The sequence below is a fragment of the Bufo gargarizans genome, chromosome 4, assembly GCF_014858855.1.
Source record: "Bufo gargarizans isolate SCDJY-AF-19 chromosome 4, ASM1485885v1, whole genome shotgun sequence".
Taxonomy (NCBI): domain Eukaryota; kingdom Metazoa; phylum Chordata; class Amphibia; order Anura; family Bufonidae; genus Bufo; species Bufo gargarizans.
The window spans coordinates 101,809,149-101,829,810 of NC_058083.1; the positions used below are offsets into that span (position 1 = coordinate 101,809,149).

General features: G+C 45.1%; 1 protein-coding gene across 1 annotated transcript; it reads left to right on the forward strand.

Annotated features, from left to right (window-relative positions):
* The first annotated feature begins 19,402 nt into the window (after positions 1-19,402).
* Positions 19,403-20,314, forward strand: FOXL2 (forkhead box L2). Its single transcript, XM_044292512.1, has one exon. It carries the CDS (start codon positions 19,403-19,405, stop codon positions 20,312-20,314), a length of 912 nt encoding a protein of 303 aa, XP_044148447.1.
* The last annotated feature ends 348 nt before the right edge of the window (positions 20,315-20,662 follow it).

Sequence of the window (20,662 nt, forward strand, 5' to 3'; positions counted from 1 at the left end):
AAAAGGCACTCACCTATTCACTGCTGTTCCGTTCCTGCACTAAGACTTCAATCACTGCTCCTTCCAGTCCCCGGCAGACCTGAACTGTGATGTTCTATATGTTTTTACGTTCTATATATGCTGCTTGGAGACTGCTGAGGTCAGTGAATGGCTGCAACAGAGCACATGGCCATGGACAGGATGTCACATTTCCAATGCACCAGAAAATTGGGGAAGGGAGGTAGAAACCATAGGTGAATGCCTTTTTTTTTTTTCTTTCATTTACACACTTTTCAGAAGCCTAAAGGGCATATCCCAGTTTTCACCCAGACATGCCCCCTTTTACACTGCGAAGTGGAGGCTTCCGACTAGCAGTGTTGCCGGTGTCGTCTCTGGCACAGATGGGCGGGCTTTAGCGCTGCCCTAGCCGATGTACAGGCTAGGAAAGCACTAAGGCCCGCCCATTAGTGCTGGTGATGTCACCAGGCTCACTGCTAAGCGGAAGGCTCTACCTATCTTACCCATGGAGAGCCCAATACATACATCACTGGATCTCCAGAAAACTCCAGAAAAAGCTCTGATGTTCATGTTAGAGAGGCTGAGTGGGGGAAGGGGATATGTCAAAACTTTAAACAATACAAGAACCCATCTACACAAAGCATGCTACAGATTTTCACATCCACAACATCCTCATTATATTGTGGAAATGCTGCAGAATTCCACTGTGGTTCTCTGCTTTTCCCATGAAAAATGTGTGGGCTGCGCTGCAGATTTGCCATGGATCACATGTGGATTGTGCTGCAGATTTGCCATTGATCACATGTGGACTGTGCTGCAGATGTGCCATGGATCACTTGTGGATTGTGCTGCAGATTTGCCATGGATCACTTGTGGATTGTGCTGCAGATTTGCCATGGATCACTTGTGGATTGTGCTGCAGATTTGCCATGGATCACTTGTGGATTGTGCTGCAGATTTGCCATGGATCACATGTGGATTGTGCTGCAGATTTGCCATGGATCACTTGTGGATTGTGCTGCAGATTTGCCATGGATCACTTGTGGATTGTGCTGCAGATTTGCCATGGATCACTTGTGGATTGTGCTGCGGATTTGGCATGGATCACATGTGGATTGTGCTGCGGATTTGGCATGGATCACATGTGGATTGTGCTGCGGATTTGCCATGGATCACATGTGGATTGTGCTGCGGATTTGCCATGGATCACATGTGGATTGTGCTGCAGATTTGCCATGGATCACACTTGGATTGTGCTGCAGATTTGCCATGGATCACATGTGGATTGTGCTGCAGATTTGCCATGGATCACTTGTGGATTGTGCTGCAGATTTGCCATGGATCTGCGATGGAAAATTTCTGCCACATCTTGCCTTGGCATAAGGATACCTCATTGACTAACAACCCAACCTTCTAAAGAATTGGCTTGGTGATCACATTGCATTAAAACAAATATCTGTTCACAGCTGCAACTTTATATAATGGGTAAAATTCAAATGAAAATATATAAAGTGTATATTTAGAGGCCTTTGTAATATTATTATATTTTTGACCATACTACAAAACCCAAGTCATAAAGAATCAGACTGCTGTCATAATTTGTAGGTGAGCGCATGTAACATGAGAGCTGTACTGTAGCATGCCTTTTTATATGGGAAGTAAGTAAAATGTGCAGTGATTTGGGCTTAATGCTTTTGAAGGTGTGGTTACTATACACGCTGACATCCTGAGCAATGTGGTACTTTGATCTGAATATTAAAAAGATTACTTGACAGCTGCCTGATGACTCACATCAACATCTTGAACATATTTTCATCGGTGACAAAGACCTGGGTTCTCCTTTTTTCTCATGGGGCAGTTTCCCATTAATTCCACTGCTTTTTATTTTTTAAATCTCTACAAACGCCCTCCCAAGTATCACTCCTGAGACATCCACCGGTGGAATGTGGCACCACGTCCCTGCCTTAGGTGTCAACAACACCTCTTACTGTCATGCTCGTGGGAGGAGAACACCACACCGAGCATAGGAAGGAAAGGGGATACCGGAATAAGGCCTGGAAGCTAGGGAAGGAAGATGGACACCTCCTAGAGAAAACCCTAACTCCAGTCCTGGCAGACTACCAGTATGAACATGCCCCAAAGGTAGGCGAGTTCATACACCGGATACCTAGAATCCTATCTCACCCTATAGGACCCTGGCACTAATGTCAGGACTGAGTCTACCTGTTCCTCCAAAGGGAAGGACGAACAGGAGTTTCCCTCAGGCCTAATGACAAACAGGGAAAGGCAACACACACATATAAATAAACAAAATACAAAAGGGAAAGGAAACACTTATCTTCAATAAAGCTTTGGTAGCACCAGGAATTCAGACAAGAACCAAACACAAGCTAACCACAAGTCCAACAGAAGCTATAAACCGTATAGCATAGTGGGAGAAACAACAAATAGAGAAGGTTAAATGACCCTAATAGCCACACCTGGGGAAAGACGGCGTAGCAAGCACCAGAAACAACACAGATGTCATTTGATCCAAAAGTAAAACATGTCAGATCAAACCACGTGTTGCCAGTCTCACCGATCTCCTGCCACCTGTTGTGGGAACGTCTGTATGTCTCGATACGTCCATGACACTTAGAGTAATTTGTCATTGTAAAGGTCTGGCTCTCCTGAATATGAATGCCAGAGATTAGTGTGATGCATCCAAACATCATCTCTTTGGGCATAAGAACCTGTTTTGTGATTCATTATTATCATCAGTCATGCATTACTTTGAAAATTGCATCATTAGGCACCTTGACACTTGGGGTCCACTCCAACAGCAAGGAGACCCTGAGAAGTGAGTCTTCGGTAAAATGTAACTGAAGACCTTATTTTGGAGAGGAATTATGTCTCTGTTTCATGGATTCAGCTTCAACTACTGAGAAGATACAGTATATTAAGAAATTAATTAGCAAAATTGTGTGTGTGTGTGTGTGTGTGTGTATATATATATATATATATATATATATATATATTAAAGGGTTGTACAACAGATAGGTCAGCAGTTTCAAGAATGGCAGGGGTCCAACTCCCGACACACTCACTGATTAGTTGTTTGAAGACGCTGCAGCCACCTGTTGAGCGCCGTAGCCTCCTCCCAGGCCAAGTGACGTCACATTCATCAGTCACATGGCCTTGGTGCATCTCAGTCCTATTCAAATGAATAGGGCTGAGCTGCCATACCATGCATAGCTGCTAACCAACATTGTGCTTAGTAACCTGTAAGGAGGCCGCGGCACTCAGTGAAGCGCTGTGGCACTCTCAAACAGCTAATAATGGCAGTGGTGCTGGGGAAACCCCTTTAAAAATTATTTACTTTAATGCAGGGGAGGGCTGGCAGCCTTAGTCCTGGGGGGCAAATCCAGTCAAGTGGCCCATTTTAGCCCCGCCCATTATTAAAGCCCCTCCTACATATAATAGGTCACTCCCAACAAACACTGTACAGCTGACATTCTATAGTTGCGGCCTGTCTCTACACATCATACGGAGAGGGGAGGCCTGCACTGCCTGCTTTACATCATACAATAAACAGCCGGCTACAGCCAGGAAGCACCTCCGCTCTCCTCCCTCCCCCGATCCTGCTCAAGGCCTGTTGTTCCCCCCACCATCTGCCACCCGCCCATGGCCTGCTGCCCCCTATGGCCGTCCTCACCCAGCTCTGAATCCTCCTCCTGCAAATGGCAGGGGGGGGGGGGGGCGGAGCATAGCGCCCCCTACCTCTTAGATCCAGTGATGTCACCTTTGTTGTAGACGTTCTCTTTCTTTATCTTCTCCATTCAGACCAGACCGCCATGATGATTTTTCAGCCATCTCCCGTCTCTGCAGAGATTGACAAACAGATATTAGTTTCCCACATTTCCATCATCTTCACATCTTCTGAACACCGTTTCCTGCCACCCCCAATACTGTGCCCGCTGTGCTTCCCAATACTATACTGCAGAAACAGTCCCCCTGGAAATACTACTACCACACAGATAGTGCCCCCAATACTGTGCCCGCTGTGCCCCCAATACTATACTGCAGAAACAGTCCCCCTGGAAATACTACTACCACATAGATAGTGCCCTCAATACTGTACCCGCTATGCCCCCAATACTATACTGCAGAAACAGTACCCCTGGGAATACTACTACCACACAGATAGTGCCCCCTTAAACAATGATTGGCACACAGTGCTCTAAAAAATAACTGCGCCCAGACACTAATAGTATAAAGATAATGTCCCCCAAAAATAATTGTGCTAAGCTGATACTATGCCAGGGTGCCCCCCCAAAGTAACCAATATAAATAATTCTCTGCCAGAGCACACTTAGTAGTAATAATGCCCCTTTAGTGCCCTAGTAATCATGTTCCTCATAGCCCCCCAGTAGTAGTAAAGCTCCCCATAATACCCCCTAGTAGTACTAATTCTCCCTATAATATGACAGTACATGAAATGCCCCCGCTTAGTGCCCGCAGTTGAGCTAATGTCTCCATAATGTATGCCAGTATAAAATACCCCTATATAGTGCCCCAGTAAATGCCCTCATAGTGCTCCTCTCCCCCTTCCCCATAGTGTCCCCCATAATATGCCAGCAAAAAAATGCCCCTTCTTAGTGCCCTCAGCAGATGCCTCTATAGTGCTCCTCTCCCCCACAATGTGCCAGTAAAAAAATGCCCCTTCTTAGTGCCACCAAATGCCCCAATAGTGCTCCACTCCCCCATAGTGCCCCCAAATATTGCTCCATAGTGCCGCTCTCCCCTATAGTGCCTCCCATAATGTGCCAGTAAAAAATGCCCCCTTAGTGCCACCAAATGCCATAGTGCCCCCATAATGTTCCAATACAAAAGGCCCCTTTAGAGCCCCCACTTCCCCATAGTGCCCCCAAATAATGCCCCTATAGTAACACCAGATGCCCCATAGTGCTGCTCTCCCCTAGAGTGCCCCCCCAGAATGTGCCAATAATAAAAAAAATAAGCCACTTTAGAGCCCCAAGATACCCCCATAGTGCTCCTCTCTCCCATGGTGCCCCCCCCCATAATGTGCCAGTAAGAAATGCCCCCATAGTGCCAGCTCCTCCAATAGTGCCAGCTCCCCTCATAGTGTAAGGCCCCCCATAGTGCCAGCTCTCCCCCCATAGTGCCAGATCTCCCCCATAGTGCCAGATCCCCCCAATAGCGGCAGATCCCCCCATAGTGCCGGCTCCCCTATAGTGCCAGATCCCCCCAATAGTGCCAGATCCCCCCAATAGTGTCAGCCCCCTTATAGTGCCAGACCCCCCATAGTGCCAGCTCCCCCCATAGTGCCAGCTCCCCCCATAGTGCCATCCCCCTATAGTGCAAGCCCCCCATAGTGCCAGATCCCCCTATAGTACAAGCCCCCCATAGTGCCAGATCCCCCCCCAATAGCGCCAGATCCCTCCAATAGTAGCCCTAGTGCCAGTCCCCCTATAGTGCCTCCCCCCCAATAGTGCCAGATCCCCCCCAATAGTGCCAGATCCCCCCCAATAGTGCAAGCCCCCCCTATAGTGCCAGATCCCTCCTATAGTGCCAGATCCTCCCCCCCACATAGTGCCAGATCCCCCCCCACATAGTGCCAGATCCCCCCCCCCCCCCCCCCCCACATAGTGCCAAATTCCCCCCCCCCACATAGTGCCAGTTCCCCCCCCCCCACATAGTGCCAGCTCCCCCCCACACATAGTGCCAGCTCCCCCCCACACATAGTGCCAGCTCCCTGAGTCCCTCCCCTGCCACACAGCACACAGCACCACCCCGCTGCCACAATTATATCCAGGGCCGCGCCGCCTGTGGTGATCGGCGGTGCGGCCCTGAAGAAAAAAATATATAAATAATTTTTGATAAAGATGGGCATCTGCAGCAGTTCCATGAGCAAGTAGCCACAGTCTTTGAGACTGAAGTTTGAGGACTAAATTTCAACATTTATGCAAAAACTGGTTGGCACCTCGGGTAGGTTGGTCGGTGCTCAGTGGTAGGAGTAATCCTAGCGCCTCCAGAGATACTCTACGGCGACATTGCACATCTTTCTGAATCTCCACATTCCCTTGTGTCAGCGGATGCTCTGCTCGTCTGTTAACCGCCTCCGGACCGCCTAACGCAGATGTGCGGTCCGGAGGCGGCAGCGCTGCGCACAGTCACGCATATACGCGTCATCTCGCGAGACGCGAGATGACGCGCTTTGCCGGCCCGCGCATGCGCAGTTCGGGCCGGCATTTCGTCGAGAAGTATTTCATCAGCAACCTGCCAGCCAATGATCGTGGCTGGCAGGTTGCTTATTTTTTAAAAATCCAATCACAGTGCCAGATAGCAGATCATATTTGTAAATATGATCTGTTATATGGCTGCCTGCTCCTCTGCTGGTTCTTTTCGTCGGTTGGATCCAGCAGAGGAGCAGGCTTCACAGTGAGTACACCAAACACTACACTTTAGCCCCTGATCACCCCCCTGAACCCCAATTAACCCTTTGATCACCCCTTTGATCGCCCCTGTCAATCACAAGTGAAAGGAAAAAAGTGATCAGTGCAAACTGTCACTTTTTTTTTTCACTGTTATTGACTGTTAGGTTTCAGTATAGTTTAGGCCCCTTGGTTAGGTAGTTTAGGGATCAGTTAGCGCCCAGCCCACCGCACCGCAGTCCGTTATTCGCTGATTAGCGTATCGCTAATCAGCATTTGTACTTTTATAGTATCTGGAAGTGATGAAAACTGATCACGGTCAGATCTATAATAGTATTAGTGTCACTTTAGTTCGCCCTCCACCCAAAACGCAGTGTTTGCCCGATCAGGCCTGATCGGTCGCCCACACGTGCGTTCACCCACGCCCGCCCCACCGCAGTGACAAAAAATTTTTTTTTTTGATTACTGCACAATCACTTTACACGCACTGCGGCGATAAAAAAAATCAGTTTTGATATATTTTATCAACCGCAGCGGCCTCCGGTACTTCGCTAGCCTCCCCTTTGTAAGACAGGCTTGCTTTTTTTTCTTGGGTAGTCTCAGGGAATACCCCTAAATTTAGTTGCCCACATGTCAAACAGGGGGTATTCCTCTGAAGAGGCCTACAGGCTTCTGACCCAGTCGGATGAGGAGTGGGAACCCTCATCTGATGAATCCAGCGGGTCAGAATACGAACCTGTAGAAAGCAGTGGCTCTCTGACCCAAAGTTCGGACGAGGAGGCTGAGGTCCCTGATACCACCAGGCGTACCCGGCCCCGTGTCGCTAGACCGCAGGTTGCGCAGGATCCGCTTCAAGAGCAGCAGAGTGGGGCTGGTGCTGTCGGATTACGTGGTGAGGCATACACCAGCAGCCCAGCCCTCCCTGGACCTAGTACCAGCACTGCCGTAGAACATGGTGAAGTAGCGAGAACCAGAAGGGCAGTTGAAGCTGGTATGGTGGCACGTGCAGTAGTGACCCCATCGCAGCCACCGCAAAGACGTGCCCGTAGAGCCCCTAGAATCCCAGAGGTGCTGGCAAACCCTGATTGGCAGTCCCCAACTTCAGCCGCACCTGTAGTTTTCCCTTTCACCGCCCAGTCTGGAGTTCGGGTTGAGACAGCTCAGATCGGTTCGGCCCTGGGATTTTTTGAGCTGTTCTTGACTGCGGAGCTCTTAGACTTAGTTGTGGCAGAGACAAACCGGTATGCCACACAATTTATCACCGCTAACCCGGGAAGCTTTTATGCCCAGCCTTTCCGGTGGAAACCAGTCCAAGTTTCCGAACTTAAAACTTTTCTGGGCCTCCTCCTCAACATGGGCCTGACAAAAAAGCATGAATTGCGGTCATATTGGTCCACGAACCCGATTCATCACATGCCCATGTTCTGTGCTGCTATGTCCAGGGCACGTTTTGAGGCCATCCTGCGTTTCCTGCACTTTAGTGACAACACCGCCTCCTGTCCCAGAGGCCACCCTGCTTTTGACCGGCTCCACAAAATTCGGCCCCTCATAGACCATTTCAACCAGAAATTTGCAGATTTGTATACCCCAGAGCAAAAGATCTGCGTAGACGAGTCCCTGATACATTTTACCGGGCGCCTTGGCTTCAAACAATACATCCCAAGCAAGCGCGCCCGGTATGGGGTCAAATTGTATAAGCTCTGTGAAAGGGCCACAGGCTATACCCACAAATTTCAGGATCTATGAGGGAAAAGATCAGACCCTGGAGCCGGTCGGTTGCCCTGACTACCTGGGGAGCAGTGGGAAGACAGTTTGGGACTTGGTGTCACCCTTATTCGGCAAGGGGTACCATCTTTATGTGGACAATTTTTACACAAGTGTGGCCCTCTTTAGGCATTTGTTTCTAGAACGGATCGGCGCCTGTGGTACCGCGCGAACTAGTCGCGCGGGCTTCCCCCAACGGCTCGTTACCACCCGTCTTGCAAGGGGGCAGAGGGCCGCACTGTGTAACGAAGAACTGCTCGCGGTGAAATGGAGAGACAAGCGTGACGTTTACATGCTCTCCTCCATTCACGCAGACACGACAATACAAATTGAGCGAACAACCCGTGTCATTGAAAAGCCCCTCTCAGTCCACGACTATAATTTGCTCATGGGAGGGGTGGACTTAAATGACCAGATGTTGTCTCCATATTTAGTTTCCCGCAGAACCAGACGCTGGTATAAGAAGGTGTCTGTATATTTGATTCAATTGGCTCTGTACAATAGTTTTGTTCTCTACAGTAAGGCTGGGAGAACTGGATCCTTCCTCAAATTTCAGGAAGAGATCATCGAGAACCTCCTGTACCCAGGAGGTTCCGTGGCCCCATCCACCAGTGTAGTTAGCCGTCTACACGAGCGACATTTCCCCAATGTCGTTCCTGGTACCTCAACCCAACCGTCACCCCGAAAAAGATGTCGTGTCTGTAGCAGGAGTGGAATAAGGCGTGACACCCGCTATTTCTGTCCTGACTGTCCTGACCACCCTGCCCTATGCTTTGGAGAGTGTTTTCAGAAGTACCACACACAGGTACACCTAGCATAGGGATCATCTCACCAGGACAGGCACACAGGGCTATTAGGGCCCATTCACTCATACAGCTGCTGCAAATGTCTCCTTTCACATGGGACAAAGTGCATAACGCACTTCGCCACATCTTTGGGCGATTTGCACTTTGCACATTGACCCATGGGGAAGGAGAGGTTTGTTCTATAAAGGTAAAAAAACAAAAAAAAAAAACACCAGTAAGCAAAAAGGTTAATGTTCAGTTAAAAAAGTTAAAGTTACATGTTCTGTTGCAAAGTTAATAAAATGATTGCGTTGCGGCCTGTTTTTTTCTTTTTTGTTTTTTTCTTTTACCTTCCAGGTGGACCAACCGATCGACTAGCTGCAGCACCGATGTGCATTCTGACAGAAGCATTGCGCTGCTGTCAGATTACACGCAAGTCGGTGTATGCGGCGCTGCAAGACGAGATTTCTACTCTGCAGTAACAGATACGTTTGCCGAAGCATACGAGCTGAGGAGGAGGCGGCGTTCCTATGCTTTGGCAAACACTTTGTATGTAAAAAAAAAAAAATAAATCCCGGCAATGATTTATTCATCCACATCGATTGATGTGAATGGAGAAATCTGGTTTGCCAGGGCATACGAGCTAAGTGGGTATGGATGTAGGGCGGAGCTCCTATGTCCTGGCAGACGCCTTTCCCCTCCTTTTTTTTTTTGGCAGAGATTTTTTCATCCACATTGATCGATGCGAATGAAGAAATCTGTGCCGTTCATTTTTTTCTTTCAGCCCAGAGGCTGAACGGAAAAAAAAATCTCATTACCTGTATGCTCAATATAAGGAGAATAGCAGAAACTCCTAATGCTGGCCATACATGTAATGATTGCGGAGACCCTCAAATGCCAGGGCAGTACAAACACCCCACAACTGACCCCATTTCGGAAAGAAGACACCCCAAGGTATTCGCTGAGGGGCATATTGAGTCCATGAAAGATTTAAATTTTTGTCCCAAGTTAGCGGAAAGTGAGACTTTGTGAGAAAACAAAAAAAAAATCAATTTCCGCTAACTTATGCGAAAAAAAAAAAATTCTATGAACTTGCCAGGCCCCTCATTGGATACCTTGGGGTGTTTTCTTTCCAAAGTGGGGTCACATGTGGGGTATTTATACTGCCCTGTCTTTTTAGGGGCCCTAAAGCGTGAGAAGAAGTCTGGGATCCAAATGTCAAAAAATGCCCTCCTAAAAGGAATTTGGGCTGCTTTGCGCCCCTAGGCTGCAAAAAAGTGTCACACATCTGGTATCGCCGTACTCAGGAGAAGTTGGGGAATGTGTTTTGGGGTGTCATTTTACATATACCCATGCTGGGTGAGAAAAATATCTTGGTCAAATGCCAACTTTGTATAAAAAAATGGTAAAAGTTGTCTTTTGCCAAGATATTTTTTTCACCCAGCATGGGTATATGTAAAATGACACCCCAAAACACATTCCCCAACTTCTCCTGAGTACGGCGATACCAGATGTGTGACACTTTTTTGCTGCCTAGGTGGGCAAAGGGGCACATATTCCAAAGTGCAGCTTTCGGATTTCGCAGGCCATTTTTTACACATTTTGATTGCAAAGTACTTCTCACACATATGGGCCCCTAAATTGCCAGGGCAGTATAACTACGCCACAAGTGACCCCATTTTGGAAAGAAGACACCCCAAGGTATTCCGTGAGGGGCATGGCGAGTTCCTAGAATTTTTTATTTTTTGTCGCAAGTTAGTGGAATATGAGACTTTGTAAGGAAAAAAGAGAAACAAAAAAATCATCATTTTCCGCTAACTTGTGACAAAAATAAATAAATTCTAGGAACTCGCCATGCCCCTCACGGAATACCTTGCGGTGTCTTCTTTCCAAAATGGGGTCACTTGTGGCGTAGTTATACTGCCCTGGCAATTTAGGGGCCCAAATGTGTGAGAAGTACCTTGCAATCAAAATCTGTAAAAAATGGCCTGTGAAATCCGAAAGGTGCACATTGGAATATGTGCCCCTTTGCCCACCTTGGCAGCAAAAAAGTGTGACACATCTGGTATCGCCGTACTCAGGAGAAGTTGGGGAATGTGTTTTGGGGTGTCATTTTACATATACCCATGCTGGGTGAGAAAAATATCTTGGTCAAATGCCAACTTTGTATAAAAAAATGGTAAAAGTTGTCTTTTGCCAAGATATTTTTTTCACCCAGCATGGGTATATGTAAAATGACACCCCAAAACACATTCCCCAACTTCTCCTGAGTACGGCGATACCAGATGTGTGACACTTTTTTGCAGCCTAGGTGGGCAAAGGGGCACATATTCCAAAGTGCACCTTTCGGATTTCGCAGGCCATTTTTTACAGATTTTGATTGCAAAGTACTTCTCACACATATGGGCCCCTAAATTGCCAGGGCAGTATAACTACGCCACAAGTGACCCCATTTTGGAAAGAAGACACCCCAAGGTATTCTGTGAGGGGCATGGTGAGTTCCTAGAATTTTTTATTTTTTGTCGCAAGTTAGTGGAATATGAGACTTTTGTAAGAAAAAAAAAAGAAAAAATCATTTTCCGCTAACTTGTGACAAAAAATAAAAAGTTCTATGAACTCACTATGCCCCTCAGCGAATACCTTAGGGTGTCTACTTTCCGAAATGGGGTCATTTGTGGGGGTTTTCTACTGTCTGGGCATTGTAGAACCTCAGGAATCATGACAGGTGCTCAGAAAGTCAGAGCTGCTTCAAAAAGCGGAAATTCACATTTTTGTACCATAGTGTGTAAACGCTATAACTTTTACCCAAACCATTTTTTTTTTTTTGCCCAAACATTTTTTTTTTATCAAAGACATGTAGAACAATAAATTTGGTGAAAAATTTATATATGGATGTCGTTTTTTTTGCTAAATTTTACAGCTGAAAGTGAAAAATGTCATTTTTTTGCAAAAAAATCGTTACATTTTGATTAATAACAAAAAAAGTAAAAATGCCAGCAGCAATGAAATACCACCAAATGAAAGCTCTATTAGTGAGAAGAAAAGGAGGTAAAATTCATTTGGGTGCTAAGTTGCATGACCGAGCGATAAACGGTTAAAGTAGTGTAGTGCCGAAGTGTAAAAAGTGCTCTGGTCATGAAGGGGGTTTCAGCTAGCGGGGTTGAAGTGGTTAACTAGGCCCAAGTTATGGGACCTAAACACTAGTGTCAGCCATTTTCCTCCACATTTTGGAGCACCTTTAATAAAGGCTGGAGACACTGTTTGCATCTAACAGAGTGCCGTGTTGTTTTGATTTCAATTTCAACATATGTCTCCGAGTTCAAACAGCGACTATTCTATTAAATAAAGCCGAATTCCTTAGTCCTAGAGCGCCATTTCAATTATAAACCCAATTTGCTGCAGAGAAATAATGGTTGTAAGCTACTTTCCGGTTCTTCCAGCAGTTGAGAAGGTAAATGTCGTGTTTACAGACCAAGCACTTATTTTAGATCAGAAGGGGAATAAACTACAGAGAGAAAAAGCCACCTGACAATCACGGTGTTATTTCCAGGTACCCGGAGTGAATGAGACAGCTCTGCATCCTCCACCTGGCTAAGATTAACCTCAATATCCCTGACATAGTTGTAATTCTTCCTTGTCATGACAGAGCTTTCAGAAGTTCCTTCCCTTCTTGATGGTCTCAGACCTGTCCTGGGAACATACAACCCTTAGATGCTGTAACCAACCTGAGATTGTCTTAGAACATGTAGAGGACACTACATCAGCGCCTCCCATTCTTGTTTTAGCTTGTACATAGCATTGTGCCATAGCTTCCATATTAACACTAGAAAGTGTAAAATAAAATGTAGGTAAAGGGAATGTCTGGTTTAAACTTTAATTACCATGCTAAGCAATTCTCAGTTTATTGAGGGGAGCACCTTCTCCAGTACTCCCATCCATTATCCTGAGTAGAGCATTTTACCCTCTGGAGGACCCAACACATCTACTGTACCTGCTCATTCCTATGAGAATTGTGCAATTCTTTGTTTTCTCTGCGGTGGAACTCCAGGAAAAATTAATATCTAATTTGGATCTATGTAGTATGACACCAGTTGGTCTCTTATCATCAGGGACCGTTTTAGCAAAAAGGGATTTCCAAATTAGACGACTCATTTAACTGTTTGATATATACTCTGTTTACTCTTCTCTATTTGGCCCTCATTCACTGATCTTAAAGGCGTTTTCCAGAACTTTTCTATATTGTCAGGGATCTGACACCCCACACTTTCCGCCAATCTGCAGTAGTTCAGGCACCAGAAGCCTACAGAGCTCCATCCATTGTGTAGTGCACAAAGCTGGTTATGGCAGCGCTGCATCCATCCAGAAAGAATGGACAACTCATTTAAAGAGGGGCTGTCACCCCTCCTGACATGTCTGTTTTAGTGACTACTTGCAATCCCAGTGTGATAACAATTCTATAACATGACTCTTATGACTCTGTGTTGTGCCATTTCTCTACAATTCCTACTTGAATGTATAACTGAATTGCCAGCCGTCTGCAATAAAGGTCCATCTGGCTGTTACCAGTTGGTGTGCTTGCACAGTCTGACACTATGCTACCAGTATTGTAAGGCTGGGTTCAGACCTGAGCGTTTTCCTACGCGCTGTAAAACGCTCAACAGGCAAGAACCAATGATTCCCTATGGGCATGGTTCTCACCTGGGCGTTTTACAGCGCGTACGATCGCGCTGTAAAACGCCCGGCGCCCCAAGAAGTACATGAGCTTCTTTGGGGCGTCTTGTCGCGTGTTCCCGTACATAGACTTTAGCGGGAATGCGCAACAATAGGCGTTCGCTTGTTCCGGAGCCGCGTATGTCAGACGCCCGTCTAGTAGAAATAATAGAGGAATGGCACAACACAGAGCCACAAGAATAGATGTTCCAGCTCTGTGTGCTTTTATTGTGTAAAAAAAACTATTTGATACATATGCAAATTAACCTGAGGAGAGTCCTGTCCCTGACTCATCTCACGTACAGGACTCATCTCAGGTTAATAAAAGCACACAGAGCTATGGGGACTGGATATTGCGGATGTGCTAGCGGACATCTAGCAACCCATGTTCTCAGCTCTATACACAAAATCCCGGTGACAGGTTCCCTTCAGGACACATGTCAGGAGAGGTGACAGGTCCTCTTTCAGGATATTCACCTTGTGTAAAGGTGCCACTGATCATCTGATGAGCAAACACTTGCTCGCTGAGTAAAAGCATGGCTACTACAGTCACCTAAATCTTCATGTATGGGTTAAAGATGGTGCTGTGTAAATGACAATCTCCTGCCTAGAAACAATGGTTCTCTATGAAGACCAGGCAGCTCTCACTTTCTCAGTGGAGCAGGCAATTATCAGCATCAACAGTTTGTTCCCCATAATTGCCTCGTGTGTTGCTGGAGTAAAGTGACCTTTAGTTTAGTCTTTTTATTCCATATACATATATATATGGATAATAAGCCTCCCAGACTCACAAATCAGGAGATGGAATTGTGGGTAATTTAGGAATGACTAGTGGCTACTTAAATCATAGGTTAACTTCTGTAACAGCTTCCACAATGACATTAAATAGGCTGTCAGTCACTCCTTAGCTACAGGCTGCAAACTGTCAGGCTGTAGTGTCAGCTTGTCCTGTTACTGCCAAAGTGGCAGCTTGCAGTCTGTTGCTAAGGACCAACTGACATAACTCTAAATGCTGTGTGGGAAATCTCTGTGAAAGCAAAGTGTTACATTGTAGCGACTTGCCAGTGAGGAAAAGGAAAAATGCACACAACACAAGGAGGTTCTTTTATCCTTTTGCTTTTTTTACAGGCACATTCTGATTGAAGTTACTGTATGTCTTCTAATCAGATATCATTAGGTTTGTCATATTGGTGCAAATTTATCCATCCAGTTATTCCAGTTGTCTGACGGATTTTAGAAATATACAGTACATCAGTTAATAGATAATAACATAAATATATAATTATTAGATAGATATGAGATAGATAGATAGATAGATAGATAATAAAATGATAGATAGATAGATAATCCCAGAAAATCCAGGGCACTTCCTTTAGTAAAAGGTGTAGTTTTATTCACCAATAGCAACCTTTCGGTTAGCACACTGGAACCTTTCCTAAGCAGTGAGCTACCAGTGTGCCAACCTAAACGTTGCTGTTGGTGAATAAAACTACACCTTTTACTAAAGGAAGTGCCTGGATTTTCTGGGATTATTGATATTGGAAGTCTGGATCGCTTTATCAGCTGCTGGTACCGTTATTACAAAATACTGCTGTGCTGTTCACACTCTTGAAATACTGATAGATAGATAGATAGATAGATAGATAGATAGATAGATAGATAGATAGATAGATAGATATGTGCTACTTTGGAGTGCTACCCTGCTTTTCTTCACAGATAGATAGTAAAATTGTGTGTGTGTATTCAATAACTTATATTTAATCTGACATGACCCCCCCCCTTGTCTGTTGTATATATGTATGTATTTTTGTGTCTGTTAGATAAATAGACAAAAACATTTAGGTATGGATAAAACTAGAAAGGGAGACATACACAGACAGACATACAGATGGATGGATGTATAGGTAGATAGATAGATAGAAGGATAGATAGATAGATAGATAGATAGATAGATAGATAGATAGATAGATCAAAAGAGATGAATTAACCCTGGAAATAACGGGCCCTGGATAGTGAACCCTATCAATCCTGTATCTGCTTTCTCCGCTAGTAGGAATGAGAAGTAAAGTAGACTTTGGTGTTTAGTATCAGAAGCTAAATAGGTAAGAAATGTTAATGCATTTTCCTTCTTCTCATTGTAAGCTGATCTTTTATTATTCTGCAATATCCATGTGGAAATATTGGACATGGATAATGTATCCTGTGCTCGGCTTACAGTTCTAGAATTGTCATTACAGACCTTGATCTGTCCTTCTAAAATATCTAGAAATAAAGAAATCTCTCCATCACCGTATAACTAGCATCTATCTATTCAGTGGAAAAACGACAGCATTTTCCACAGAGAAGAAGTGACTCCCAGAGAAGTGCTGTGGACCCTGAGCTGTGGGGCTCTGACACCTGGAGCACTCAGTGGAGGAGGAAATATAGAAGCAATGGAATAGAGAAGTATAAATGTATGGAATCATACAAGGTGTCATCGTATACAGATATATGTGCTCTCAGTGGCTGGCACTACTTCTGTGGATCCTCTTGAGATGATGGAGTTGTAGTTGTAAAGTTAGAAGCCTGAATAGAAGTTCTGTGACTGAGGGTGTAAGGAGGACGAGGCATTGCCCATACATACAATAGTGGATGGAGAAGTCTCTCTTTATTTCACCCATGGAGTAGTAGTGGTGATATAGTGGGAGCTGTGCCAGGCCTCCTGCTTCCTCTGGGCACAGCTCAGTCATTATTGCACTGGGTGGCAGCGTATGGCAGCAGCTGGACACAGGCTGGGAGTGTGTGCGGTAATGAGCTGCGTCTTATCTTGCGGCAGGACGGATCTGTATAATACTGCTGCTGCCCAGCTGTTCATAGAAAAGAAAGCTGCAATCATCTGTACAGGACACCACAGCTCAGTCACTCTGATCCTAGGTGAAGTGGCCAGGGCAAAAGTGTGTGTGTGTGTGTGTGTGTGTGTGTATATGTGTGTGTGAGAGTATGTGTATGTGTGTGTGTGTGTGTGTGTGTGAGAGTGTGTGTATATGTGTATGTATGTGTGTGTATGTATGTGTGAAAGTGTGTATGTGTGTGTCTTTGTTCAATTACTCTGATTTTATGTGAAATGGCTAGTTAGGTTTGTATGTAGTATATGTATGCGTTTATGTATTTTTATGTGTGTTTATATGTATTATATATGTGAATAGGGAGATGTGGGTATGCTAGATACATGGATAGGTAGATACATTGTTAGATAAATAGACATTAGATAGATAGATAGATTCACCTTAAGAAGCTATAAAAACAAACAAAAAGAACTCATGTTAACGTTAAAATTTGATCACTACAGGTATGATGTTAGAATATTATATAACATAATAAATAATAAAATACTGGGCAATTGGGGAACTATTTTATTGTATTTTCGTCTTTTGTTATATGAATAATATAAGTTTTTCTCTTTTCTTGATTACTGAGTATTTTAGAGGCCGACGATTGTTCAGCGTTTTGCTGCAAATGGTTTATTATAAGTAATAATAATAATAGTAATAATAATTGTTATTATTAATATTATTATTATTGTTGCTGTTATGTATAATAATTATCAGAATTGCACACTGTGTCTGGTAGTTTATTATATTTTTTAACTAAGAGTAAACTGTATGGAAAACAAACATAATAGGAAAGAATTGTCCATCTATCTTTTAGATTTTCTTTCCCTGTATACATAGGTTTGTAGTCTGTGATTGTAGGAGTCATTTCATGGTCTCTGCTGTTACTTCTTCATCAGCCGGGTGTCTGTCCACCAGCATCCACTACTACAATAATACTTTCTAATACAACTAAAATAACCCTACAGTGCTGGAAATCATCATTCAGAGAACTAGACCATCTATATTCCATGTCGGTGCAATCAATGGGATCCCCGATCAATCGGTAGGTAGATAGATAGATAGATATTAGACAGATAGATGCAGAGATAATATATATTTTTATGTGCAGGGCTGGGGTGATGACCCTACAACACTAAGACTATATCTGATAAATGATATCTTGTATTTGCCGGCTGATGTCTGACACAAACCTCCATTCCCATATACACTTCTGTATCCCTCCCCAGTACACAGGCCTAATGATAAAATCATCAGTCATCATCATACATCAGTGAATAGTAAATTTGTATTCTGCTTTCCCAGCTGATACAACTTGGGTTATCGCAGGCAGTGAGTACAATGTGTTAGGATCTCCACACCAGGGGCCAGGGCATGTGCAGCTCTGTCGGCTCTAACCTAATGTGCAGATATGCATTTCAGAAAAAGTTTGCTGGATGTCTGCAATCAAGAGAAGGAAAGCGAAAAGCTAATTCTAAATATTACATTGTTCTGTGTGTACAGAGGTGACAGGGCTGAGGGGTTCACTGCTTCTCTGTGTTATGGTTAATCAATGGGTTAAGTATGATGACCTGCACTGCCATGGAAAGCCACAGCGACAATATCACAGTCAAATAAAAATAGTAAAAATATATAAATAAATAAACAAAAAGTCCAGCAGCTATATCTGTATGTATGTGTGCAATATATATTATCTATCTATCTGTATTTATATCAATCGCATTATATACAAGTATATACAGTATGCATTACAACTATTTTCACTGTATTGGTAGCACACGCAAAATAAAAATTATGTTATATTATAAATATATATAAAAATGATATATATGTTATATTATAAACATACAACTATATATATATATATATATATATATATATATATATAGATAATATTTATTTTTGCGGGTGCATATGTTACTAGGAATACAGTGAAAATGAAAACAGTTGTGAAGTATACTGAATGGATCCGTGTTACAATGTGTAAATATTTACCATGCGACTTTCTTGCGTTAAATATTGAGCTATAATGTCAGGGCAGATGCAGTGGGAAGAGCTGGTGCCTCTGATCTCTTGTGCGAGCAGATCGTTTGTAGACAGGAGTCTGGATGAGTTGGGCGATAAATCTAGCGTGAAAAGCGCTAAAAGAAGCTGTTGTCTTTGGCTTCCTCTGGCAGATCCAGTCTACTGAGTGTAAGTAGTGTCTTCTGCGTCCTGACAAGTCAAGGCACATGCAGCACCAGAGCCAGAAGGTTGACTTCAGTGGAAATAGTTTCTAGGTGCACAGTGCAGGCTATGAAGGGTTAATGTCTAGCAGAATCTGAGGCAACTAAAGGGTTGATGGAAAGGGTGAGAGGTCCCTGATCCCCCAAGCTGTGTTGTGCCTGGGCGATAGGTGCGATCTCTCAGCTGTCAGGTTGGACGTCTGTGACTTGGAGGTGAACCCTTCCCTCCCCGGCCGCTCGGTAGAGGGGGAGCTGCTGACGGAAGCGGAACTTGGCTGAGCTCTAATACAATGAGAGCAGAGGAAGGATCCTCACAGGTCTCAGCCTCCTGCAGAGAGAGGGACAGGAGGAGGACGCTAGATCCACTGCCAGTGCCTGCATCTGCCACATGGTGAAGACCTCTGTCCTGTCCTGGAGACCAAGCTGCATATAGCTGCAGAGGACTTCCCAGCAGAGCTGAGGAGATCTGAGGACTGAGGAGCATCTGCTCATTAATCTGGACTGCAGGAGTTCTCCAAAGTCATTCCAGGCTCTCTTATGGACCATCCTCTGATCCTATGAGTGCCACCTCCGAATACACCAGTCCTACCAACTGCTTCAGCCAGAGCTGTGCCACCATGGCCACCTATCAAACTCCTGATGAGAACACGGTGGCACTGATGGCTCACAACACCAACAGCGGCAAAGAAGTGGAGAGGGACAAGGAGGACGTGGGACAGGAAAAGGTCCAAGATAAGCCGGACCCTTCTCAGAAGCCTCCTTATTCCTATGTAGCTCTCATCGCCATGGCCATCAGGGAGAGCCCAGAGAAGAGGCTGACCCTCTCCGCCATCTACCAGTACATCATCAGCAAGTTCCCATTCTACGAGAAGAACAAGAAGGGATGGCAGAACAGCATAAGACACAACCTGAGCCTCAACGAGTGCTTCATCAAAGTGCCCAGGGAGGGTGGAGGGGAGAGGAAGGGCAACTACTGGACCCTGGACCCGGCCTGTGAGGATATGTTCGAGAAGGGCAACTACAGGAGAAGAAGACGGATGAAGAGGCCATTCAGGCCTCCCCCTACCCACTTCCAAGCGGGAAAAAGCCTGTTCAGCAGTGACACCTACGGCTACCTGTCTCCACCCAAGTACCTACAGTCCAGCTTCATGAACAACTCTTGGTCCTTGGGTCAACCACCAAACCCCATGTCCTACACCTCCTGTCAGATGGCTGGTGGGAATGTCAGCCCCGTCAATGTCAAGGGACTGTCTGCATCGTCCTCCTACAATCCATATTCCAGGGTCCAGAGCATGACATTACCCAGTATGGTCAACTCCTACAACGGGATGAGCCACCATCACCACCATCCGCATGCCCACCATCCCCAGCAGCTGAGCCCGGCCAGCCCTGCTCCCCCACCTTCTGCCACCTCCAATGGAGTGCAGTTTACCTGTGCCAGGCAGCCCTCAGAGCTGTCCATGATGCACTGCTCTTATTGGGACCATGAAACCAAGCACAGCGCCTTGCACCCCAGAATAGACCTTTGAGATAGGGACATCTACCTGTCTGGAGGACCTGAGAGTGAACTGTGGAGCTCCATACAGTATACTACTTCCAGGAAAGACATGTGTGGCTAGAAACATTGCTCCTTGAGAAGATGCACCCATAATCCACAGTCTCTTTTTATAGTTGAGGATTATTGTAGGCACTGGTGCCATAGATACACTGGGGAACTGGTTGTATTGCAGCCCTCTGCTGAATGAAGGCAGTGTAAGTGTATCATTGTATATCAGTGTGTTTTACCTGTCTCACTTATGGCATGTTTACACTAATTACATACATGAAGCCATACCAAGTACATAGATCTATATGGTACATGCAAAGCACACAGGCAA

Bases quoted from the DNA above. Each gene is read 5' to 3' on its own strand.
- FOXL2 (XM_044292512.1), top strand. From the start codon at position 19,403: ATGGCCACCTATCAAACTCCTGATGAGAACACGGTGGCACTGATGGCT.